This window comes from Haliotis asinina, chromosome 16 (assembly GCF_037392515.1).
Source record: "Haliotis asinina isolate JCU_RB_2024 chromosome 16, JCU_Hal_asi_v2, whole genome shotgun sequence".
Taxonomy (NCBI): domain Eukaryota; kingdom Metazoa; phylum Mollusca; class Gastropoda; order Lepetellida; family Haliotidae; genus Haliotis; species Haliotis asinina.
The window spans coordinates 11,683,888-11,711,590 of NC_090295.1; the positions used below are offsets into that span (position 1 = coordinate 11,683,888).

The 27,703-nt window shown below is 40.3% G+C and overlaps 1 protein-coding gene across 1 annotated transcript; it reads right to left on the reverse strand.

The window, feature by feature from the left end:
* Positions 1-822: 822 nt before the first annotated feature.
* Positions 823-27,453, reverse strand: LOC137267615 (uncharacterized). Its single transcript, XM_067802102.1, has 5 exons — positions 27,195-27,453; positions 25,706-26,616; positions 25,263-25,329; positions 24,839-25,033; positions 823-1,229 (listed from the first exon to the last, which is right to left on the reverse strand). Exons 1-5 carry the CDS (start codon positions 27,451-27,453, stop codon positions 823-825), a joined length of 1,839 nt encoding a protein of 612 aa, XP_067658203.1.
* Positions 27,454-27,703: the final 250 nt, after the last annotated feature.

Sequence of the window (27,703 nt, forward strand, 5' to 3'; positions counted from 1 at the left end):
AGAGGGGTGTGACACAGGTGACAGATAGTTAAGTCTCTTGTATAGTGGTTCATACACAAACGGGTGTGACACAGGTGACAGATGGTTAAGTCTCTTGAATAGTGGTTCATACACAAACGGGTGTGACACAGGTGACAGATGGTTATGTCTCGGTCAAAGTGGTTCTTACACAGAGGGGTGTGACACAGGTGACAGATGGTTAGGTCTCTGGTGAAGTGGTTTATACACAAATGGGTGTGACACAGGTGACAGATGGTTAAGTCTCTTGTATAGTGGTTCTTACACAGAGGGGTGTTACACAGGTGATAGGTGGTTAAGTCTCTTGTTTAGTGCTTCATACACAGATGGGTGTGACAGATGGTTAAGTCTCTGCTGAAGTGGTTCATACACAAATGGGTGTTACACAGGTGACAGATGTTAACTCTCTGTCGAAGTGGTTCTTACACAGATGGGTGTGACACAGGTGACAGATGGTTAAGTCTCTGGTGAAGTGGTTCATACACAGATGGGTGTGACAGAGGTGACAGATGGTTAGGTCTCTGGTGAAGTGGTTCATACACAAATGGGTGTGACACAGGTGACAGATGGTTAAGTCTCTGGTGAAGTGGTTCATACACAGATGGGTGTTACACAGGTGATACATGGTTAGGTCTCTGCTGAAGTGGTTCGTACACAGATGGATGTGTCACAGGTGACTGCTGGTTAAGTCTCTGTCGAAGTGATTCAGTGACAGATGGATGTGTCACAGGTTATGTTTTTGCAGACGTCATTGAAGGCTTAGGAAGAACCACTTTGAGACATGGTAAGATGAAGTAGTGACATTTACTCCGGGAAACCCAGACAGTCTTTGTAGTGGCAATGGTGGAAGCACCGTCTCTCGTCCACACACGTCTTACGTTGCGTATTGATGCCTGAGGGCTCCAGGGCCAAGTGTGATAAATTCATGCACAACTTGAAGTGGCAGAGATGACTGACAGTTAAGTCATCCCTGAACTCCTTCAAGTTGTGCAGGAAATACCAAGCCCTGTTTGCCCGGAGTCTCATCCTTTTCGTCCGCAACGTCGTGTTGAGTACAGGGTAGCCATCCTTGTCAACTGAGCCTTCCCACAACTGACATTGGCTGTCTGGGCCTCCGATGTTAATTCTGCATCTTATCCTGCTCATCAGTGTCTGCATCTCAGTTTCCGTCAGGATCATTTCATACAAAGAACACATCTTAAGAATCGTATCTGCAACAAAGACAATGGTAGATTGAGTGAGCGGGTCAAATCCCCGCCATCAAGTCACCTTCACAGTCATCACAGGCTGATTTGTAATTGACAGTAAGGGAAAGGTTATCACATTAAAAGATTTTCAGAACAGAAACAGAAATAAATTCAGGGTATCTGTGCCAGTAGTTGTCAGTCAGGTTACCTGTGTCAGTAGTTATCATTCAGGATACCCGTGTCAGTGGTTGTCAGTCAGGGTACCTGTGTCAGTAGCTATCCTCCAGGGTACCTGTGTCAGTAGGTATCAGTCAGGGTACCTGTGTCAGTAGTTATCATTTAGGGTACCTGTGTCAGTAGTTATCACTCAGTGTACCTCTGTCAGTAGTTATCACTCAGGGTACCTGTGTCAGTAGTTATCACTCAGTGTACCTCTGTCAGTAGTTATCACTCATTGTACCTGTGTCAGTAGTTATCAGTCAGGGTACCTGTGTCAGTAGTTATCATTCAGTGTATCCATGTCAGTAGTTCTCTTCCAGGGTACCTGTGTCATTAGTTATCATTCAGGGTACTTGTGTCAGTAGTTATCATTCAGGGTATCTGTGTCAGTAGTCAAAAGTCAGGTTATTTGTGTCAGTAATTATCATCCAGGGTACCTGTGTCAGTAGTTATAATTCCAGGCACCTGTTTCAATAGTTATCAGTAGGGTGCATGTTTCAATAGTTATCATTCAAGGTATCTGTGTCAGTAGTCACCAGTCCGGCTATTTCTCAGTAATTATCACCCTGGGTACCTGTCTTAATAGTTATCAGTCAGGGTACCTGTGTTAGTAGGTATCAGTTAGGGTACCTGTGTTAATAGTTATCAGTCAGGGTACCTGTGTTAATAGTTATCAGTCAGGGTACCTGTGTTAATAGTTATCAGGGTACCCATCTCATCATTAAGCCCACTATGATAATTCCCTATCTTTGAGTAACCTCTGAACCTTCGCCATCAAACCCACTCCCGTCATTCTCCATCAAACCCCATCACATCCTTCTCCATCAAACCTGATCCCATCCTTCCTATCAAACCCCATCACATCCTTCTCCATCAAACCTGATCCCATCCTTCTCCATCAAACCCTATCACATCCTTCTCCATCAAACCTGATCCCATCCTTCTCCATCAAACCTGATCCCATCCTTCGCCATCAAACCCACTCCCATCATTCTCCATCAAACCCCATCACATCCTTCTCCATCCAACCCCATCACATCCTTCTCCATCAAACCTGATCCCATCATTCCCGTCAAACCCCATCCCATCCTTCTTCATGAAATCCCATCTCATTCTTCTCTATCAAACCCCATCCCATCCTTCTCCATCAAACCCCATCACATCCTTCTCCGTCAAACCTGATCCCTTCATTCTCCATCAAACCCCATCACATCCTTCTCCATCAAACCCCATCCTTCTCCATCAAACCCCATCCCATCCTTCGCCATCAAACCCACTCCCATCATTCTCCATCAAACCCCATCACATCCTTCTCCATCAAACCTGATCCCATCATTCCCGTCAAACCCCATCCCATCCTTCTCCATGAAATCCCATCTCATTCTTCTCTATCAAACTCCATCACACCAGTGTCCTACACTGCCATAGAGTTATTCCGCCCAGTAATACAGTCAATATATTTAGACCAATATTGTTTGTAGAAACTTTACATTTTTTTACTTCATTGCTTTTATAGACAGAGCATGCAAACACTATTCAGACAACTATTTCAGACAGTGTTTGATATTTGTGTGAACAAAACACTATGACTCCTTAATCTATTGTTATACATTTCACATGATTTCAGAAATCATTTTCCATCAACATTCCTATATACATGACCACAGAACGGCATTTGTTGAAGATAATGTTATGTTTCCAGGAAACAATAGTTATGACACACAAAATAAAGATGGGTAGCAAGAAATCGGCATATGATTATAAATTTTACCAATAAAGAAACAAACTCATAATAATGTACACATCAACATAATGGTCTCAGGTGTGCTCAATGACCACCCATGTCCTCGACATTGTAGTGTTCCTCACAGGTGTCACCAAGCACTGACACATAAACAACTGCTTTGTCAGTAAACCATAGATCTGCTCAATGACCACCCATGTTCTGGACATTGTAGTGTTCCTCACAGGTGTCACCAAGCACTGACACATAAACAACTGCTTTGTCAGTAAACCATAGGTCTGCTCAATGACCACCCATGTCCTGGACATTGTGGTGTTCCTCACAGGTGTCACCAAGCACTGACACATAAACAACTGCTTTGTCAGTAAACCATAGGTCTGCTCAATGACCACCCATGTCCTTGACATTGTAGTGTTCCTAAAAGGTGTCACCAAGCACTGACACATAGACAACTGCTTTGTCAGTAAACCATAGGTCTGCTCAATGACCACCCCTGTCCTGGACATTGTAGTGTTCCTCACAGGTGTCACCAAGCACTGACACATAAACAACTGCTTTGTCAGTAAACCATAGGTGTGCTCAATGACCACCCATGTCCTGGACATTGTAGTGTTCCTCACAGGTGTCACCAAGTACTGACACATAAACAACTGCTTTGTCAGTAAACCATAGATCTGCTCAATGACCACCCATGTCCTGGACATTGTAGTGTTCCTCACAGGTGTCACCAAGCACTGACACATAAACAACTGCTTTCTCAGTAAAGCATAGGTGTGCTCAATGACCACCCATGTCCTGGACATTGTAGTGTTCCTCACAGGTGTCACCAAGCACTGACACATAAACAACTGCTTTGTCAGTAAACCATAGATCTGCTCAATGACCACCCATGTCCTGGACATTGTAGTGTTCCTCACAGGTGTCACCAAGCACTGACACATAAACAACTGCTTTGTCAGTAAACCATAGATCTGCTCAGTGACCACCCCTGTCCTGGACATTGTAGTGTTCCTCACAGGTGTCACCAAGCACTGGCACATAAACAACTGCTTTGTCAGTAAACCATAGGTGTGCTCAATGACCACCCCTGTCCTGGACATTGTAGTGTTCCTCACAGGTGTCACCAAGCACTGACACATAAACAACTGCTTTGTCAGTAAACCATAGATCTGCTCAATGACCACCCCTGTCCTGGACATTGTAGTGTTCCTCACAGGTGTCACCAAGCACTGACACATAAACAACTGCTTTGTCAGTAAACCATACATCTGCTCAATGACCACCCATGTCCTGGACATTGTAGTGTTCCTCACAGGTGTCACCAAGCACTGACACATAAACAACTGCTTTGTCAGTAAACCACAGGTCTGCTCAATGACCACCCATGTCCTGGACATTGTAGTGTTCCTCACAGGTGTCACCAAGCACTGACACAAAAACAACTGCTTTGTCAGTAAACCACAGGTCTGCTCAATGACCACCCATGTCCTGGACATTGTAGTGTTCCTCACAGGTGTCACCAAGCAATAACACGGATACTCCAGGTCTTCTGTACCTTGACCACAGATGCAGGTCAGTCAGGTTTACTACGAGAATTTTACACTTGTGGGTGTGGTTGGAATACCACCAGTAACAGCTGTTATAGATTATCTCTCACATCATTCAAAAGAATAACGATCACAAACCCTGTTCAACAGTCACATTATCCTATTGCTTTATGTTCATTGTTACGTAGCCTCCCTGACTTCAAGCCTATATCATCGTTTGTACAAGTCCTTGTCTGCATCTTGTATTTGTTAAGCTGTAATGGAGTTTCACTGTGTTCAAACTGGTGCTGTAAATGTAACAGCCAAGCTAATAACTTCAAGCACTGAATACCTGTAGTTTATTGGAATTCTGTAATGTCCCACTGGACTATAAACATAAATGGCTTGGCAAACACAACTGAATCAGTAGCATAATTATCAAATGCGAGATTCAATATGTCTTGTTCCTTTTATGGCATGTACCTGTAGTCGTGTGTATTACACTTCAAAATACTTGAAAATTACTTAAATTAGCTATTAATTGAGTAGATCCGTGCGGCATAAAACTCACTCACTCATTAATTGAGTAGCATGGTACTGAAAGAATATGACAGTTCACAATCCTACTTTCTTATTACTCATCAACTTCTAATAATGCCAACCAAACAAATCACGGACAAATCAGATAACATTATTTGATCGCCCGAAATGAAAACTGACTTGTCCTGGGCGTCGGGCGAGGTATTTTTGAACAGCTGCAAGTGGTACAAGTATTTTGCAGACAACTGCTTGCTAAGCAAGTTAGTTTACCAGTAGTGTATCTCATGTGGTTACGTTAATGTGTGGTGAGACAGCGTTAGAGAAACATGAAATGTACTATCATTAAAGAATTTTAAGTGAGATAAATAAGAACGTTTTATGTAACATTGAGGCATTTCAAAACTAGTATCAAGTGTGGGGAGACGTAAACAGTTTTAATCTCTGTTACAAATGACTGTTTACAGCACACAGACCGAACACAACAAGATGATCTTGCTACCCACTTCTTTCATATCCAGAATATTTTTACCAGGATCCAGAGGAACAAGCCCATATGGACACTTACACCACAACAAATCCCAAGGAACTGATTGTAACTTGAAAGTCTCTCAGTGTTTTTTTACATATCACACGATTTTCAATGCTTGCATTTTTTCAACTTTCATAAGATAACAGTAGTGCTCCTCATTACATAGTCAGGGGATAAATGAGGCCTTATTAACTATTGAGGATGTTTCATTCAAATGTGGCACCAGTCAAAGGTGTTTCAAGGTCCTAATGTTCTTTACTTTCATCAGTAACCACAGATGATCTAATTTAATGTGATTTGATTTTAATTTGTGTCCACTTGTGTTTCATGTCACACTCTCATTCTCACATTCCATTAAACACGTGAAATCTACACTCCATATGTGAATGTGCCATATGTATTTAACATATTTTGTAGGGTATTCACTGTGTATCCCAAACTTTTGCAAAGGTAAATGTCAAGTCATGCTCTGTTGTTCCATTCCATTGCCAATGTTATGCATTGGAATATAATTTGTACTTCTTAGTATTCATAGCTTATTGTAATTCTAAACTGGGCACACACACTCACAAATCAAATAGAAAACACAAAAAAAAACCCAGCAAAAACAAAACAACCCCAACACTTTTGAATTTTAATTTCACTTTATTTTGTGTTCCATCTTACACAGTGCTTTCCCTAATACTCTTCTCCTGGCTTTGTGGTCCTATGTTTAAAGAACATTACCTCATTAACTTTCATATGATTCCCTACTATATGTACATTGTAAGGTTCTCTATGCCTAGGGCTGTGTATATTGCTGTTATCTGTCTATCTGCTATCTGAAGCAGTTGTCAGTGTACAATACAATGGCTTTAGCACCCCTTGCTTGTTTGGAGGGGCGTTGGACGCGTGACTGGAGGAAGAACTATGATGCAACTATGACAGATCACGTAATACATTGAAATAATACAACTAGCAGGAATTTTGTGTAAATACAAGTTGTGATTAGTAAAACATTGAAGATGTTACAGGTATAAAACTTTTATTTGGAAATCTAGTAACCCACAATTTCTTTCATTTACACCTTTTCTGTTTGATTCACACCAATGTGTTTTTACAGTAAATGCACTTCTCTATGGTTGTAATATTTTTCTTATTATTCAGACGTTTTTCCTGTGGCATTGTCAGTTTTTGAAACTTTTCATGTGATACACACAGCTGTTCAATTGTGTCATCACTGCCCTTTGAACAATGATAACCTTGTATTATTAATCTATTTAGTTTTGATACATATTTCTGAAGAAGTTCTCACTAATTTTAACCTCAACACATCATCAGAAGACACTGAATATTATAGTGCAGAGTTACAGGGAAAAGTTGGATTTTCAAAAAAGAATTCCAGAAAGCAGATTTCTTTCTATTTTAAATGTATAATTATGACAGAGCCGTTTTGACACATTGTTCCTGTATAGAGATGTGGCAAGAGAGAGATGTAGCTGGGGACATGTAAGATGTCATGTGATAATAGTTTTAGGGACAAAGAGATTTAAAGTTTGAAGTGCCAACAGCTGAACTGACAGATTAACACATGGCAAATACCCTTGATTCACACTGACAAGGTGACCTAATTATGGACATAGTGTTGACATGAACACGCTGCTATTCCCCATACCACTTACTGCCAAGTACACAGGTCGATGCTCATGCTGTTGATCACTGGATTGTCTGGTCCAAACTCGATTATTTACAGACTGCCGCCATTTAGTTGGCAGTTGCTGAGTGCGGCACAAAAGCACTCACTCACCCCATACCCTTCATTTTAATGTGCCTGGTATTTATTTGTGACGTAAATCAAAGAGTGGCCACACACCATGAATTCTAATGACTTTCAGACCATAATTAACAAGGGATAATTAATTCAAGGGAACTTATACAAGTTGATCATCACTTATATTGTGGGGACATGTATATATGTTTCATGTGTATAATATTACATATGTATTTGAAGAATATTTCTTACCAGTTTAAGTCTAACTGAATGGGGCTGCTGATCTACAAGGTGTCATACACTCATCCTCGTCATCATAACTTGCTGACGTTGTCTTGTCATCACGAATCTCACAGTATGCCTGAATATAGCAAAATCGCAAAAGACAAGCGACAAGTTAACTTCATCCAAGAGATAACTATGGCTTTCAGGACACAGCCTCTCTTTTCCCTCCTCCCCTGCCCCGCCTTTCCCCTTCCCCACCTCCAGATATTCCTCCCCCACAATCACTGCTCTCCAACTTCCCACACATACACCCACACATAAATCTAACTAACTAACTATAAAACTTTCACCCTAACCTAACACATCACCTCTACCATCACGCTATATGACTTCTTAAGATAATGTTAAGATTGGTTAAATCCCATATACCTGTTGATACTTTCTCCTTGTTCTGCAAGGCGACTGTCATTGCTGCTGGCTTTCCTTGAGTTGGCCATTTGATGTACAGGTGTGCATGCCCATGTTTCATGTACAGGTGTGCATGTCCATGTTTGATGTACAGGTGTGCATGTCCATGTTTGATGTACAGGTGAGCATGTCCATGTTTGATGTACAGGTGTGCATGTCCATGTTTGATGTACAGGTGTGCATGTACATGTTTGATGTACAGGTGAGCATGTCCATGTTTGATGTACAGGTGTGCATGTCCATGTTTGATGTACAGGTGAGCATGTCCATGTTTGATGTACAGGTGAGCATGTCCATGTTTGATGTACAGGTGTGCATGTCCATGTTTGATGTACAGGTGTGCATGTCCATGTTTGATGTACAGGTGTGCATGTACATGTTTGATGTACAGGTGAGCATGTCCATGTTTGATGTACAGGTGTGCATGTCCATGTTTGATGTACAGGTGTGCATGTCCATGTTTGATGTACAGGTGTGCATGTCCATGTTTGATGTACAGGTGTGCATGTCCATGTTTGATGTACAGGTGTGCATGTCCATGTTTGATGTACAGGTGTGCATGTACATGTTTGATGTACAGGTGAGCATGTCCATGTTTGATGTACAGGTGTGCATGTCCATGTTTGATGTACAGGTGTGCATGTCCATGTTTGATGTACAGGTGTGCATGTCCATGTTTGATGTACAGGTGTGCATGTCCATGTTTGATGTACAGGTGAGCATGTCCATATTACATAGTGGTTAAAGTTCAAGGTCATGTTACTTCCTTTGATCATGCATGTTTTTGGGAATATTTCTTATGTTGATTTGCATACATTTGGTATCAATGTTGTTTTTCAAGTTTTTAAATGCTAATTCATATTTACGTGAGCATTTGATTTGTACCTGTAGTAGCAAGACCAGTATGAAATTGCATCTTGTAGTATATCATTTGGGATGTGTTATTATTGGTTTGAGTATGTCCACAATGGGGGTGTCATTGTCAAGAGAAAAGGTACAGATAGGGTGCGGGTTGTTGGAATTTACTGTGATGTGACAGCTAAACAGGTATGTAATCTTTATTTTGAGGTGTAATAATCAAGGTATAATGTTCACAAATATCAATAAATTGTCAGTGCTCTGTCTTGTTGCCTGTGATGTTTTCACGTGGCGTTCTAAATTGGTCTCAAGTTATCTGGACGGGATGGATTCTGCTTTCGTTTCAGCTACTATGGTTATGTTTGGAACTTTGTGCATGTTATTTGATAATGGTTTTAGGATTATGTGTTAGTTTCGCGAAATGGGGTGGGTAGGTGAGAGTTATCTCTGTTTAAGACTTGGTATTACCACAAGTCATCTTCATTCAGTGAAATCCATAGAAATCCATAATTAGATTACAAAGTTGTTTACGAATTTGTTGTTGATGTGATGACCTGTAATGTAGCTTGTTTTTCTAGTACGGTTGGTATAGCTGACTGTGTGTAGGTTTACTTGTTCAAAAACCCGGGCTTGTTTAGTCTGGGACCATATTTCTGATAATTTTGTATTAGTAATGAATTTTGTTTGGTTGTTGGAGCTAGGTGTGCCTGAGAAGTGGAGTATCATTGCATTGCTTGTGACTATGCTTCCAATGTTCAGTAAAATGGAAATCTTGAATTTCAAATCATATGTTTGAATGTTTCCAACATTAATTCAGCATTTTGATTGCTCATTTCAAACAAGCTGCAATAAAGTTTGACAGTGGCTCTTGTTGGTTGCTATTGTGATTTGCTTAATTTATTTTCTCAGCTGTTTTGCAAAATGGAAGTTTGAAGGGTTAGAGAAATTGTCATGGATTTATTTATTTATTTATTTATTTATCTATTTATTTACTGGGCGCGTGTATGTGAGGGGGTTGAAAGGGGGTAGGGGATGGGGTGGTGTACAGGGTGTGGCGATGTTTCTGGTTGTGTGTATGTTTTGGGGTATGTTTCCGCTATACAAATCTGTACATTTCACATGAATTATGCGTTAATAAAATAAATTTATCACGGAAATCACGACTTGATTGACTGATTAATAAGTCGTGTCCTATGCAGTTTTCTTTTGCCAGGATATGCTATATAATGGTCAGTGAGTATTCCTTTAATCTGGGGGATACAGGACAACAACGAAGCAAACTCATTCAGCTAATGTAACTACAAATTCAGTACTTTTGTATTGCTGATAGTGTACCAGTATATAAATACAGCGCAACCAATCTCTTTTTAGCCATGTTACATAACAGTGAGGCGGTCAGTGATCAACTCGTCCAAGACATTTCTACTTACCTCAGATGCAGGCGCTCGACTGGCACGACCACGTCACGTGGTATCAAACATACCGCCGACCTTTGTGTGCTGCACGTGAAGTTTCTGCAAGATCTTCTACCGCAGAAAGCAGTCCCGTTGACATCAAGAGAAAGTACTGTTAATTGGCGTCTCTCCATATTTTCACAGACCACATTCGCCCTTGATTACTGTCCCAATAAACTATACAAGACAGCTTGTCAATTTGCCAGTAAAATGGACTTGATCTAAAAAAGCACACATTTGGTTACCAAAAACCCACAACAGCATGCTGATAGAATATTTACTAAATGAATAAACAAACGTCATCTCACAGACAGACAGACAGGTAGAAGTATTTTGTCTAAGTTTCAAAAGTCAGTCTTGGCAAACAACAGTTGTAAACGACCAGTTTAGAAGTTATTTGTTTTTACAGTCTTGACCCCATTCTTTGGTAACTTACCATTTGTACATCGCCGGGGTTTTCTGACCTTGGGAAACCATCAAGAAACGAAAATTCATGGTTAAGTCAACATGGTGTTAAGACCTTAAGTGTTTTGGCAACATTTTCAGCCTTGTACTGGTTTCACAACGTACGAAATATTTGTTATCCAGTTTCAAGTGTATCCTTTCTATTGGAGACTGGACGGGCATATATAATGACGTGGCTGACTACTTATCATCGAACTGTTTATTATCTATCTATCTGTTCTGTGGGACATATCAGAAGTATATCACGACGTGCATTGCATTCCGCCATTGAATACACTTACTACTTTCATTGTTGACACACAGACTATCATAACAAGTATGAAGTGTTGGCAGGCTGCCCACATTTCCTGTCACTAATGACATGTCATCTGTATATATGAATAAGCAGAGGGTGGGAATTAATATACTGAGATATTTTCAGCTGAAGGATTTCATGAAGTTTCTATTTTCATAAATTCGGCTACAATCCCGGGACAATTACAAATGTCATGCGAAATTGGCTGTCACCTTTTAAAGTTTTTTTTCAGTCCTTTGAACGAGATTTGTTCACCACAAAACAGATAATGGCTTAGAAAAATTCTTAAAACTAAGTTGGGTACACGAGTTCCATGTGGTCAACGTCGAGCCTCAAAGACAGTCCACCAAAATGGACCTCAGGGTTGGAGAATGACATTCGTTAGGAAATTAAGACAAATTTTGATCAGTGGAACTGCTCAAAATGGACAAATTACACAAGGACTATCCAGAAATTCATGAAGATACGTTGTAAAACTATTCATTTTTGTAGTGGTATAAATCGAGATTGATCATGCATTAATACAAAATAATACAAACGCGTTTTCTTCTTGTTTTCATTTTGGCCAACATTTCCCACAATCGCTAGCAGATGAAGGGATGGTGTAAATCCAACTAGGGTGCATGCAGGTAGCAAAGGTATAGTAAGTCGCAATAGCATCGAGTGAGTGAGTGAGTTGAGTTTTACACCACACTCGGCAATATTCCAGCTATATGGCGTCGGTCTGTAAATAATCGAGTTCGGACGAGACAATCCAGTGATCAACAACATGAGCATCGATCTGCACCATTGGGAACCGATGACATGTGTCAACCAACAAATCAACAAATGATTAATGCAACATACACCCTTGATAATCACCCTTGTAATGAAATGGACCGGGAGTGGTACCGTCGTCAGAGATCCGTGGTAGTCATGACACAAACATGACCAGACATGAATACTAGTACCCCTGTCTCTGCAGGACCGGGAGCATTATCACTTTCTCTGCCATCATCAAAGCAGTAGTTTGTAGATGTGATTTTTAAAGTTGTTAAGAGTTCTTTCTATTGGCTACTCTTTGTATATGAGTGAGCAGATGAAGATGATGCACCTCTTCTTTATCCTCGTGTCCCGGAGGAGAACTGTGCACTACATCATGGTTTTCCTGAAGATGTTTGAAAGGCTTCCCAGGCCATCAGCAATCAAGTCAGGGTTAGTCAGTCAGTCTCTCAAATTATAACTTCGTCTGTAACTTCACAATTGGAATTAAATTATTCACGCCCAATCACACACATACATATTGCTGAGTTAAAGATGGGACACCCGAAGACTCTTTGACCAGGCCATGCTGGTTGGGCCTGTTGTCGTCGAAAGGCTTGCGTTACGAGCCTCACTTTCGTTGCCAACATGGCCGCAGTGTGAGTATGGAGTATAACACACATCCATATTGCAATAATGTCACCTGGTATCACTTTGTTTGGTGAAATGTTATTCCATGTAATGCCAAAACATACTAAATAACATCGAACATTTGCACAATTCTTATAACATTTGCGAGTTTAAGATCGCGTTATTACATAATTATTAAGTTATGAAAATACGATAAAGTTCCCCCAAAGAGCACAGGGTTTGGCTTAACTTACACAGTTTGTGCGGCAAGATCACCTGGTGAAATTTACCTTCAGTCGTACGTAGGGAGCCGAAATGGTCACTAGCAAGCATTTGAAATATCACAGAGGCGTATTACAGGACAGGATATATCGGGTGTATATGGAACACTAACTCGCACACTCACCACTAACCCTCGTATATGGGAACCCCTCCCCACTAACAGCACTCTCAAACGTCATGGCCATAAAACATCATAACGACATATTGACAGTTAGACGACTACATGTGACCATCCAAGGAGTATCATGCCACGCCCAACCCGCCGCGCAGGATTCCCTCCAAAAGTAAATGCAAGCCTCCCACAGCCATCTCACCACCACCTAACCGTTACGTTGGTCTGGTAGGCGTGACGTCACGCCCGGCGATGCTGACGTCATAACCTTTGTAGTCGAAAAACACGTCTGTACACAGTACGTGTTGTGATCAGCTAGTGACATCTCATGTTGACAAACGTCAGCTCGGAATAAACAGAAGGGCTATATAACTGAAAAAGGAATGTCAGACATCTACTTTCCCCTAACACACATCAAGTATGTGTACTGTTCTTGAGGGTGTGTGCATACTGGCAACGAAGTATTCCGAAGGATTTAGTTTACAGTACTAAAGACAGCGGTGTTTCACTGACAATTAATACTACTGTATGCCAGGTGACTGACTCGACCGTCGCCATGACGTCATGCGGATAGCTCAGCGCCAGTAAGGCAGACACTAAATGTCTGGTAGCGGGGAGAGTGGTGTAGTTCCAACTCGGGACAACTGTAATAACATTATTGTTACTCCGGCTAGAAAGAGAGCTACAGAGTCGCGCTAAAACTATCCAGACACTTGATGTACTTTCCATATCTAGTTTAGCATTATTGATTTTCTTGCATTCCATTTTCGTAAGATACAGGGAAATTTTTTCGCATTTTGAGGAGTCATCTTACCAAAATCACATAATTTCAGATTACATTTTCCGTTGATTAGTTCTTGAATAGCAACAAGTTAATGAACATATCCTTCAACATGGTGCCCAGGGGAATTGTGCATTGTGCAACCATACGAAGTTTTACAAAAATGATGTCATTAGTTAAACAGTTATAACAGATATGATAAAGTTATCTGTCAAATGTGACAAAGATCCACCCCTAACTCACTTCATTAAAATTTATTTATGCCCCACGAACTACATGATACTAACTCCTCCCTCCCCAGAGATGGTGGATACAGATACATACATTGTGGCTAGTGTGGGTACGGTGGTGGATACAGATACATACATTGTGGCTAGTGTGGGTACGATGGTGGATACAGATACATACATGGTGGCTATTGTGGGTACGATGGTGGATACAGATACATACATTGTGGCTATTGTGGGTACGATGGTGGATACAGATACATACATGGTGGCTATTGTGGGTACGATGGTGGATACAGATACATACATGGTGGCTATTGTGGGTACGATGGTGGATACAGATACATACATTGTGGCTATTGTGGGTACGATGGTGGATACAGATACATACATGGTGGCTATTGTGGGTACGATGGTGGATACAGATACATACATGGTGGCTATTGTGGGTACGATGGTGGATACAGATACATACATTGTGGCTAGTGTGGGTACGATGGTGGATACAGATACATACATTGTGGCTATTGTGGGTACGATGGTGGATACAGATACATACATGGTGGCTATTGTGGGTACGATGGTGGATACAGATACATACATTGTGGCTATTGTTGGTACGATGGTGGATACAGATACATACATTGTGGCTATTGTGGGATACAGATACATACATTGTGGCTATTGTGGGTACGATGGTGGATAGAGATACATACATTGTGGCTATTGTGGGTACGATGGTGGATACAGATACATATATTGTGGCTAGTGTGGGTACGATGGTGGATACAGATACATACATTGTGGCTATTGTGGGTACGATGGTGGACACAGATACATACATTGTGGCTATTGTGGGTACGATGGTGGATACAGATACATACATTGTGGCTAGTGTGGGTACGATGGTGGATACAGATACATACATTGTGGCTATTGTGGGTACGATGGTGGATACAGATACATACATTGTGGCTATTGTGGGTACGATGGTGGATACAGATACATACATGGTGGCTATTGTGGGTACGATGGTGGATACAGATACATACATGGTGGCTATTGTGGGTACGATGGTGGATACAGATACATACATGGTGGCTATTGTGGGTACGATGGTGGATACAGATACATACATTGTGGCTAGTGTGGGTACGATGGTGGATACAGATACATACATTGTGGCTATTGTGGGTACGATGGTGGATACAGATACATACATGGTGGCTATTGTGGGTACGATGGTGGATACAGATACATACATTGTGGCTATTGTTGGTACGATGGTGGATACAGATACATACATTGTGGCTATTGTGGGATACAGATACATACATTGTGGCTATTGTGGGTACGATGGTGGATAGAGATACATACATTGTGGCTATTGTGGGTACGATGGTGGATACAGATACATACATTGTGGCTATTGTGGGTACGATGGTGGATACAGATACATACATTGTGGCTATTGTTGGTACGATGGTGGATACAGATACATACATTGTGGCTAGTGTGGGATACAGATACATACATGGTGGCTATTGTGGGTACGATGGTGGATACAGATACATACATTGTGGCTATTGTTGGTACGATGGTGGATACAGATACATACATTGTGGCTAGTGTGGGATACAGATACATACATGGTGGCTATTGTGGGTACGATGGTGGATAGAGATACATACATTGTGGCTGTTGTGGGTACGATGGTGGATACAGATACATACATTGTGGCTATTGTGGGTACGATGGTGGATACAGATACATACATTGTGGCTATTGTGGGTACGATGGTGGATACAGATACATACATTGTGGCTATTGTGGGTACGATGGTGGATACAGATACATACATGGTGGCTATTGTGGGTACGATGGTGGATACAGATACATACATGGTGGCTATTGTGGGTACGATGGTGGATACAGATACATACATTGTGGCTATTGTGGGTACGATGGTGGATACAGATACATACATTGTGGTTATTGTGGGTACGATGGTGGATACAGATACATACATTGTGGCTAGTGTGGGTACGATGGTGGATGCAGATACATACATTGTGGCTAGTGTGGGTACGATGGTGGATACAGATACATACATTGTGGCTATTGTGGGTACGATGGTGGATACAGATACATACATTGTGGCTAGTGTGGGTAAGATGGTGGATACAGATACATACATTGTGGCTAGTTTGGGTACGATGGTGGATACAGATACATACATTGTGGCTATTGTGGGTACGATGGTGGATACAGATACATACATTGTGGCTAGTGTGGGTGCGATGGTGGATACAGATACATACATTGTGGCTAGTGTGGGTACGATGGTGGATACAGATACATACATTGTGGCTAGTGTGGGTACGATGGTGGATACAGATACATACATTGTGGCTATTGTGGGTACGATGGTGGATACAGATACATACATTGTGGCTAGTGTGGGTAAGATGGTGGATACAGATACATACATTGTGGCTAGTGTGGGTACGATGGTGGATACAGATACATACATTGTGGCTAGTGTGGGTACGATGGTGGATACAGATACATACATTGTGGTTATTGTGGGTACGATGGTGGATACAGATACATACATTGTGGCTAGTGTGGGTACGATGGTGGATACAGATACATACATTGTGGCTAGTGTGGGTGTACTGGTGATACAAATATACACGGCATGCGTTTTCTGTGCTCCGTCGGCTGGCACAACAGCTGTTTTCTAAGCTCCGTCAGCTGGCACAACGGTTTTCTGTACAGTGCGCTGGTGTACCAGATTTAAATCTATATTTCTATATATAAGTGCAGAATATTTGCACATTCTGTACACCCATACCACTGTAGAATATCTGCACATTCTGTACACCTGTATCACTGCAGAATATCTGCACGTTCTGTACACTATATCGGAGTAGAATATCTTCACATCCTGTACACCAATATCGGTGCAGAATACCTGCACATTCATTCAATGGGTGGAGACCATAACAGAGTTATAGGCACAACAGCTGTGAGTCCTACTGATAAACCGGATAAAACCTGTTTTGAGATTAACAAAAGGGGCCGCTGCCTGTACACAACTGCTATTATGGATTATGGGGCGGTGAGGTGGACTAGAGGTTAAAGCGCTCACTTGTTACACTGAAACCCCGGGTTTGATTCCCCCACGGGTACAATGTGCAAGCCCATTTCTGGTGTCTGGTGTCACTCAAGTGATATTGCTTAAGTATTGCTAAAAGCGGTATAAAACTAAACTCATTCACTCAATGAACTCATAGATTACGAACGCGCATTAGCAAAACCTCAGTGTGCATGCAATATGTGTACGGGGCAGAACCTCTGTGTGCATGCAGTATGTGTACGGAGCAGAACCTGTGTGCATGTAGTATGTGTATGGAGCTGAACCTCCGTGTGCATGCAGTATGTGTACGGAGCAGAACCTCTGTATCCATGCAGTATGTGTACGGAGCAGAACCTCTGTGCATGCAGTATGTGTACGGGGAAGAACCTCCGTGTGCATGCAGTATGTGTATGGGGCAGAGTCTCTCGTCTAGCTGTGTCCTGTCCACGTGATATGACACCTAAATGTAAATTCAAACTTTTACGTGAGTTACATAGATGGTTTGGAGAAGAAAACTTCCTATTCAGTCGTGTTGTAATCATGGCAACCAGTTTAATAGATTTCTGTATAACCTCTTTTTCGTAAGTACCTCAGTGACATACACTGACCCAAAAAAGAAACGCATAGCTGAAATCTCATTTTTAAAGTAGATATTTTTCGGAAAATATGGAATGGAATGACAATTAATGTAAATATTAAGTGTTTTTATAGTCAATACAACCAAAACAGACAAACAAACACAACCTCTGGTGATTATTCGCCACACCACAGCACCTTGAAAACGCTTTGTATAATCTGCACGTGGGAAAATCTGAAAGCATTATGCACGTGCAAATGCAGGATCTCAATCTTGATTATGATGGCTATAAAAGGGGACAGGTCCTGTTTCTTTCTATGCGACGCGAAAAATGCCAAGGTTAAATGAAAAAAACAGAAATACAGCCATTGGACGTCTGGAAGCTGGGGAAAGTCAGTCATCAGTTGCCAGACGTCTGAATGTGAGGCAGAGCACGATTTCCCGTCTCTGGCAACGATACACGCAACACAACTGGACCAGAGACCGTCCAAGGAGTGGGAGACCAAGGGTGACAACTCCAGCACAAGACCGCTACATCCGGGTGCTTCATCTGCGTAATCGGGCCGTCACTGCTACGTATACCGCTGATCACGTTCCTGGGCTGCGTAGAGTCTCTCCACAAACCATCAGGAATCGCCTAAGAGAGCATGGAATTCGACCTATGCGACCTCATGCAGGACCTGTTCTGCATCCCCATCACCGTCGTGCACGTCTTCAGTGGTGCAGGAACGTTCGGGCATGGAACCTCTTGAATTGGAGGAGGATCTGGTTCAGCGATGAGTCACGTTTTCTGCTGTACAGACATGATAGAAGGATGCGTGTTTACAGACGTCGAAATGAGAGATATGCTCGACAGTGCGTTCGTGAGGTCAACAGACACGGTGGTGGAGGTGTAATGATGTGATGAGGCATATCTATGAACGGCAGGACACAGTTGGTGCATGTGCAAGGGAATCTCAATGCTGTACGCTACCGGAATGAAATTCTGAACCGTCATGTTGTTCCTACAATTGACGCTAGAAGGGAAATTTTCCAGCACGACAATGCAAGACCGCACACAGCACGCATTACCACGGATTTCCTTGCCAACAACAACATTACAGTTCTTCCATGGCCCTCAAAATCGCCGGATTTGAACCCAATTGAACATTTATGGGACCAATTGGGTAAACGGTTACGACGTCGACAGCCGCAGCCACAGACACGTCTACAGTTGGTGAATGCGTTGCGAGATGAGTGGAGAAGAATCCCACAAAGGCGGATACGAGGTCTTATACAGTCAATGCCCAGGCCCGTGGTGGTCACACCAGATACTGACTTTCTCACTATGCCATGGAAAATAGAGACGCTTAATACCACTGTGAATGATTGTATATGTCTTGACACACATTTGTTAATACCCGTGTGAATTATCATTGCTCAAGTTCCATTACTTTTTGTGCAATTTCAGTTAATAAATCATCTCTCATAACATTGGATTTTCACCTATGCGTTTCTGTTTTGGGCCAGTGTACATGTAACTTCAATTCCGATAATGAATTTAATTCTGTACTATCACGTCAAAATGTTTAAACCAGTGGAAAGAAGGTTTCTCCTGAAAAGATGTGCATTGAAGAGGTAGATCTGGACAACACGAAAATGTTTTGAAATTACCTCTCTTGAGAAACATTCAGTAAATGTTGTTTGTACATTGTTGTGTTACATTGACTACGTGTTCATGCTCCAAAAGAAATTCACATGGTGGAGTTACCATACAAGACCTCTAATACGAAGTGAAAAATAGTAATCACGTAAAGTCACGTGATCTTTGCAACTTAGGGTGCTAGAGTTAGTCTTGCTACAAAAGCGCCAAAGCAGGCAGATATAGTCAATTATCAACCACCGGCGGTATTGTCAGCTGACGTTTGATTGTTTTGAAAGCAACATTGTAGCACAACATATCGATGATGTTTCCCAACGTTGATTTGTACATTTATCCCTGTGTATGTGTGGCGTGGCGTGGCGTGGCGTGGCGTGGCGTGGCGTGGCGTGGCGTGGGTTGGCGTGGCGTGGCATATAATGTAAATGAATCGTGCTTTTTGTGGGGTCGGGGCTCTATTAACATAAACGTGTCAAGTCTTGTGGCATTAGATTTCACTCTCAGTGCAGCGTTTTCATACCCAACTCTCCACGAAATCTAGTATCTCACTTCACATTACAGCGGGGTAGAACTGGGGTCAAAACTCACTCTCACCGACTCACTCACTCACTCACTGACTCATAAACGCACTCACACGCACACTCTTACTCTCGCACACTCACTCACTCGCACACTCTCACTCACTCGCTCAGTCACTCACCAGGTAGCTCAAAGAGAAATTTTAAAAGAGTTGTGTTACTACCAATAAATAACTAACTGAATGAATAAATATAAGTAAATAAATGAGTATGAAGGGAAATTTGAATGGGAGTCAGAATTAGAGTGTGTTTATTCCAGGGTAAGTGCTGGTGTACCACATTAGACGTAGACTGTATCTGATTCCGGTACGTTGATAACATAAAAATGTACGTTCTGTTTTCCTCGACGTTGTGTTTTGAATGCTGCAGTTGTTGTTTTCGGTGGAAGAGTTCACATCAGTCGGTGGGAAAGGTGGGAAAGGTTGCATCAACCTCTAGCACGAAAATGGGGAATCAAAAGTATGCAAATACCTTCGGGTCCACCTGGCTAAAGGCTGTTAGTTACTGGTAGAGTGTAGGTATGTTATTTAACATGACTGTTCTGGCAGAAATGACCGAAGCATGCTTAATCACCGATTTTTGTAAACGTTGACAAAACTATAAATGTTGATCAAGTGCATGGGTGTTTGGGTCATGGTTGTGAAACATCCCGACGCTATTTTCAGTGAAAGTCTGGATCTATATAATTAAAGTGAAGTGTTTACATTGTGTAAACTTTAATACTGAGGGTAGCATAAAATAATCCCGGATCTGTGAATCAGTCAACGTAAGTACATCTGTTAAGTATCATTGTCTGTAGGCATGCTGATGGGATTTTGGCTTTTTATTGCCAACATTGAATTTCCCTGCACTCAGCTTCTGACCAACGAGGGTGATGAGTTTGTAGACGCCATTAAACGTAACATTGTGTAACCTTTAATATTGAGGGTAGCATAAAATAATCACTGACCTGTGAATCAGTAAACGTAAGTACATCTGTGAAGTATCATTGTCTATATGCATGTTGATGGAATTTTGACTTTTCCTGCACTCAGCCTCTGACCAACGAGGGTGATGAGTTTGTAGACGCCATTAAACGTAACATTGTGTAAACTTTAATATTGAGGGTAGCATAAAATAATCACTGACCTGTGAATCAGTAAACGTAAGTACATCTGTGAAGTATCATTGTCTATATGCATGTTGATGGAATTTTGACTTTCCCTGCACTCAGCCTCTGACCAACGAGGGTGATGAGTTTGTCGATGCCATTCAACGTGATTTGTACTATCACCAAAGTAGGCATCCAATTATTTCCATTGTTTTCTAATCAGTTCTGGTGTCCATCAAACACTTGCATAGACATAGGTGCTCCAAGACCTCAGCAACTGATTAGTGTCTCTGGTTTGACTTAATACACTTACTTTATTTTTTCTGTATGGATGGATCAAGGCATGGATCAAGGCAAAACCAAAGAAGAAGATGCTGAAATAATCTCTGAAAGTGTACACGTCAGAAAAAAAAAAACAAATAAAAAGTGTTGATTAGGTGTCTGTCATTCTTTATATTTTTTGTTTGTTTGTTATGTTTCCTTGTTGAGAGTAACACTGTCTATTGTCCATACACAGGCGACCCTATAAATAGTGTTTCACTGAAAGGTTAAAACCACATCTTGATTAAAACTGTTGTGTCGCAACGTTTCCAAAACCATAAACATTCACATGAATAAAACGCTTTTAGGGACCTTTTTGATGGTTACTCATTTTTAGAACCAAACTATCCTGGAACTGTTTCTGGAACCATACGGTTTCATGTGAAATTAACGTTTCAAAAACAAGAAATGTTTAAGGGATGTTTGTTTATTTCACATGGTTTTATTATTCTGATATGAAGAAGAAGAAGAAGAAGAAGAAGAAGAAGAAGGGTTTATTTGTATAAAGGCCATACGACCCATAGAACAAGATGGTACAATAGTGATCTTGGTGACCAGTTTCATGAAACAACGCTAACAGGAGCAGAATAAACATGTTCTAAGTACTTGACAAAGTTATTTATGATATTAATGTCTGATGATGTACATATGCTATGGAGGGAATAATAGTATCCATGGAACGTTTTTGGAATGTAACGCCGACGTTTACAAATGTACACAATATGAATTTCATCCTCGATACCTTTACAGTGTTTGCATAACACAATGTCGTCATTGTGGCAATACTTCGTCTATTATATTTGATACCAAGTGCACTACACTGTAAAAAAATTTCCTGTTAAAACAACAGTAAAAGTACTGGCAGCAGGGTTACCAAACATTTACTGTTGTTTTTACACTGTACCGTATACAGATCTGTAAATTCTTTTGATTACAGGCAGTCGTTGAAATAACAGTAAATGACTGGTATCCATTTCACGGTCCGCTTACCGTTAAATGGCGGCATGGACCATATACAAATATGCCAGTGCATGCACATGTAAGAAACTGGTTCTTGTCATTCATGTGCTCATGATCTTGGACTTCGTAGGTTAAAACACTTATGTGAGAACTCATCCAGGGCCAAAGAGAAGCAGATGACTGCATATTCCATTAGTAATAAGAGCAAATACAACAAAATATAATAACATTTAATGTATTTATCCTTTATTGAGAAATATCCTACATATTACACTGTCTCATTTGTGGAAGATTATTAATATTGTTGATCCTGACCAGAAACTAAACTAAAAGCATACAACCATTCACTTTTAACTGATTTCAGCTTATACACTGACCTCAAACACGAATACATGTATCATCATGTCATGTATATCTATTGCACTGAAAGTTATATGTTCTGTCATGATTAAGCTGTTTTCATTAGTGATTTGACAATATTAGCTTAAAGCTAAACTTAATCACTAACAGTCTATAATCCTGAAATACTCAATAGGTCAAATTAAAAGTTGTTTTGAAATATATGGTGATCATGTCCCTAAAACATCATTAGGAATGTCACATAATTTTCAAAGTACATATTAACTGACTCTTACAGGCACTCATCATATCATGCCATTGTTTTTAGAATTTCTTAGAAAATAAATGAAAAGATTAATCAATACCACTGTAAGATATTTGTATGACCTAGATGTTTGTAACACAATATAACATGCCTTCCATTTTGCTTGAAGTCTGTTAGCAAGCTACAAAACTAAAATAATGGGACATTCAAAATATTCAAACACAAGGAACATTGCCTCTAAAACATTAAACTGAAAAATCAGAAGTTCAACATCTTCAAATACCCTGGTTAGGAATATCGCATAATTTTCAAAGTACATATTAACTGACTCTTACAGGCACTCATTAAATCATGCCATTGTTTTTAGGATTTCTTAAAAAATAAATGAAAAGATCAATCAATACCACTGTAAGATATTTGCATGACCTAGATGTTTGTAACACAATATAACATGCCTTCCATTTTGCTTGAAGTCTGTTAGCAAGCTACAAAACTAAAATAATGGGACATTCAAAATATTCAAACACAAGGAACATTGCCTCTAAACCATTAAACTGAAAAATCAGAAGTTCAACATCTTCAAATACCCTGGTTAGGAATATCGCATAATTTTCAAAGTACATATTAACTGACTCTTACAGGCATTCATTAAATCACGCCATTGTTTTTAGGATTTCTTAAAAAATAAATGAAAAGATCAATCAATACCACTGTAAGATATTTGCATGACCTAGATGTTTGTAACACAATATAACATGCCTTCCATTTTGCTTGAAGTCTGTTAGCAAGCTACAAAACTAAAATAATGGGACATTCAAAATATTCAAACACAAGGAACATTGCCTCTAAACCATTAAACTGAAAAATCAGAAGTTCAACATCTTCAAATACCCTGGTTAGGAATATCGCATAATTTTCAAAGTACATATTAACTGACTCTTACAGGCATTCATTAAATCATGCCATTGTTTTTAGGATTTCTTAAAAAATAAATGAAAAGATCAATCAATACCACTGTAAGATATTTGCATGACCTAGATGTTTGTAACACAATATAACATGCCTTCCATTTTGCTTGAAGTCTGTTAGCAAGCTACAAAACTAAAATAATGGGACATTCAAAATATTCAAACACAAGGAACATTGCCTCTAAAACATTAAACTTGAAAATCAGTAGTTCAACATCTTCAAATGACATACACTGGTTGAGGAAATATGACTAGTTTCATACACAGCTGACACCATACTTTTAAAGGTTCTATGGCGTCCATTCAAACTGTGACAGATGATTTATCAGCCTCAATACTTTGGCACTGACACCTGATGTGCGCTTGCTCCGTTTTGTTTTGCAACCTCGGTCTGGATTAATTCCAACAAAGCATCTGAAATTTAAGAAATATTATATACAGTATACATGTAATTTCATTAAACACATTGTTTAAGTATCACCTGGTTAAAATGTGAAACAATAAACAAATGAAAAATAATATCCATATGGAATGGTTACAAGGGTAAATTTGAGTTTTGCCACTTTCTGTAGCATCTTAATTCCTAAACTACTCCCTAAAGTAACGATTCATCAATGAAAAAATAAAGATTTTTAATAATCAAAGGATTTTTGTATAAAAGGACTTTCTATATGGTAAATCACTCCACATTAATATTAAAAAATACAAACAGATCTGTTGTTTTAGGGTATCAACAGTATCTCCAAATGAAACAGCATATCCACATTAAATCTGATACGAGGAGGCAATTCCTGATCAGGCTTACCTCAAGATAAAGGCTTGTGTGGCCAAACTATCACAAAGTATGATTAGAAGCAAGTGTTTGCACTCCTACTGTCACATTCCGTGCATACTGTGTGCCCACAAACCACGGTATCCAATCTCTTTAGCATACCTCTGAATGAATTCCAGTAATGGTCCTGCTTCAGCTGGGTACTCTATGTTGAGGACATAGTAGGAAGAAAATAATGCAGTCAGAGCCAAGCCAAAACCAGGTATCCGATCTGTCACAACAGTCCCATCCACGATCAGCGAATAGCTTGTAGAAGCAAGAATAGTTGGACCTATAAAAGCACACAATCCTCATTATTCTTTAGTGATATACCATAATTTGTTTTCATTTCTAAAAAGGCAGGATACAGAGTGTATTGTGGTTTCCACCTTGTTACACCATGCGCTGTGTTGCACACTCGTTTGAGACATACTTTCCTACAAAACTGTAATATCCACATTCAAAACAAAAATCCATACCACCTTATGTGCAATTGCTGTTATCCTCATAAAAATGTTTACCATAAACAGCCAGATGTGGATAATTCTTCTGACAAGCTGCTTCAGTTTCCTTCTTGTTAGCCGTGTCCTGTAGTAAGAAGGTAGTATATCATTCATACATCATCATGGCTACAATATCACCCTTTCACATTAGCATGTTATTTCGCAGGTCTTGTATTAAAGTTAGAGGTAAAATGGCTCTTGTGTATACTTTCAGCACTTTACAGTGGAATAAACTCATACTAATATAGTCTATTTGACATTAGAATTATCTTTCAATTTTCAAGTGCACATCCGAGTTTGTTCTATTTTGTTTATATTTTCGCACAAACTCTTATCAAATGATACCATCATGATATTGCTGATATAGGAAACACCAAACTTACATCATATACTTGAAAGAGTACAGTTTCTTCTATTCCACAATAGTGCCCCACACACAGAATAACAGAAATAAGCCACACTTTCACATTGTCTATCTTGCTCTGACGGTCAGCTTCTTGAAACAATGCTTCTGCTTTGTCCTTGATTGACGATAATGCACTCCGGAAAAAACACTTTAAACGAGGAGCTTTATCCAAAAGGGCATTGTAGACTGCATCCTTAACGTTGATTCCTAAAAGTTCATTGACATGAATAAGCATGCCTCTGACTTCGAACAGAAAGGGCCACATCTCCATTAACTCTATTACAGGCTTAGCATCATTGATAGTTGCTCGCTGTAATGGATATGATTTGAGGATAAGGCCTTCGATGGTATCCCAAGACCAACGTCCAGGGTCTTCTTTATGAATACGTTTCAGATCATCTCTAGCACTTTCAGCAGATGTAACATCTGTTATTGGAGGTGACCAGTTTGCACATCCATAGGCATCTCTTGGACAATTCTTCTGTTTCTCAGTTCCTTCACTATGGTCAGTGTCCGAACCTGACAATTTCCTCTTGCTTGTCTGTGACAGACAAAGGTTTGAAGAATTTCTGTTCAAATTGTCATTTCTGTTGACAAATTGCATCATCAGTGAGTCATACCCTGTCCCAACAACATCGTTTTCAATTCTATCTTGAAGACTTTCAGGATACATATCCACAAGTCTTTGAGCAACAACTTCCAAATGTCTCTTTGTGGGACGCCGGTTAATTTGACGAACTTGGTCAACAATACCTCTAACAAATCGCAGTCTGATACCTCCTGTTAAACGCTGATTGGTCCTTAAACATCCCAAAATATCACCAGGTAGACGATCCCACTGGAATTGAAACTTTGATGCCCAGGTCAGATCTCTATTCCCAATTTCAATATGGATGGGACTTGGAGGTGGCGAGGTAGTGGAGCAGGTGGAGGATGATGCACTGCTGGGTGGAGGTGCAATACTTCCTGGCAACAGTGTTCTGCAACTGTCTGTAAGACTTACGTATGTGGAACGGGAGCTACCAAATTCAGAAGTTGATGCAGCACTTACATGTGGTTGAGACTGTATGTTCTGACCTGAGTGAACTGGTGAAGGGGTTGAGCAACATGTTCCTGGAAGTTGTGTCGTTTCTTGAGTTGCATTGATTGATGAAACAAACATTGGGGGACACAATACTGCAAATGAGAGAGTGAAAAGGATATAGGACATAAATGATTTCATATTTCAATATCTTGTAATTTGTTGCCTCACTCATTCTTATAGTAACACATCAAAGTCTACTACATTTGTGTCCCAAGGGACAATACATGCTTCAAATATGAAAATGAATCCTAATCGTTCATTGACGATATGGTGAGAGCTGGTCATCAGTATGATGTACCAATGTTCTATTAATGCTACAGGACAAGCACTGAGTTCAAATCAAGCATGAAATGTATTTATGTTGCAATGTCCGATTAACCTTGCAACAGTATATTTCGGTATTCCAACAAACTGTATACCAAGCCATGTGATAGATCATTCCAACTTGATGGTATATTACCTTGTGAATGTGTTGTGCGCCGAATATTGCACATTAACCTTCTGATGGCAATGGGTGTCAAAATGTCATCCAAGTCATTTTCTTCAATGAAAGAAAGGTCTGCAATACACTCTACTCCTAGCTTCTCCAGCTTCAACATGAGGTTTTTCAGAACTGTCTCTTCAAGATTTGGTAGTATTCCACACACATAATTCCTCAACTGCTGCCCTGTCTCAGGCAGAGGTAAGTCTGTCAGAGGGGATGCTACCATGTCCTCCATCACCGGTACATGGGACTGAATGTTTAAGAGAAAAATACGTGTTTCCATGAATATTATATGCTGCTATAGGGAAAGGTTCCAACAGTTCAGAGATACTCAGGCACAAAGTATCATCACTTTCAGTGTCAAAAGCATGCAAACCCATTGTAGGTACAGGTACCGACTGTGTTAGTGGGTTTAATATGAAATGTGGGACACCATCTTTACAAAGAATGACTCGTATCTTACCAATCATCAAACCTCTTTCATT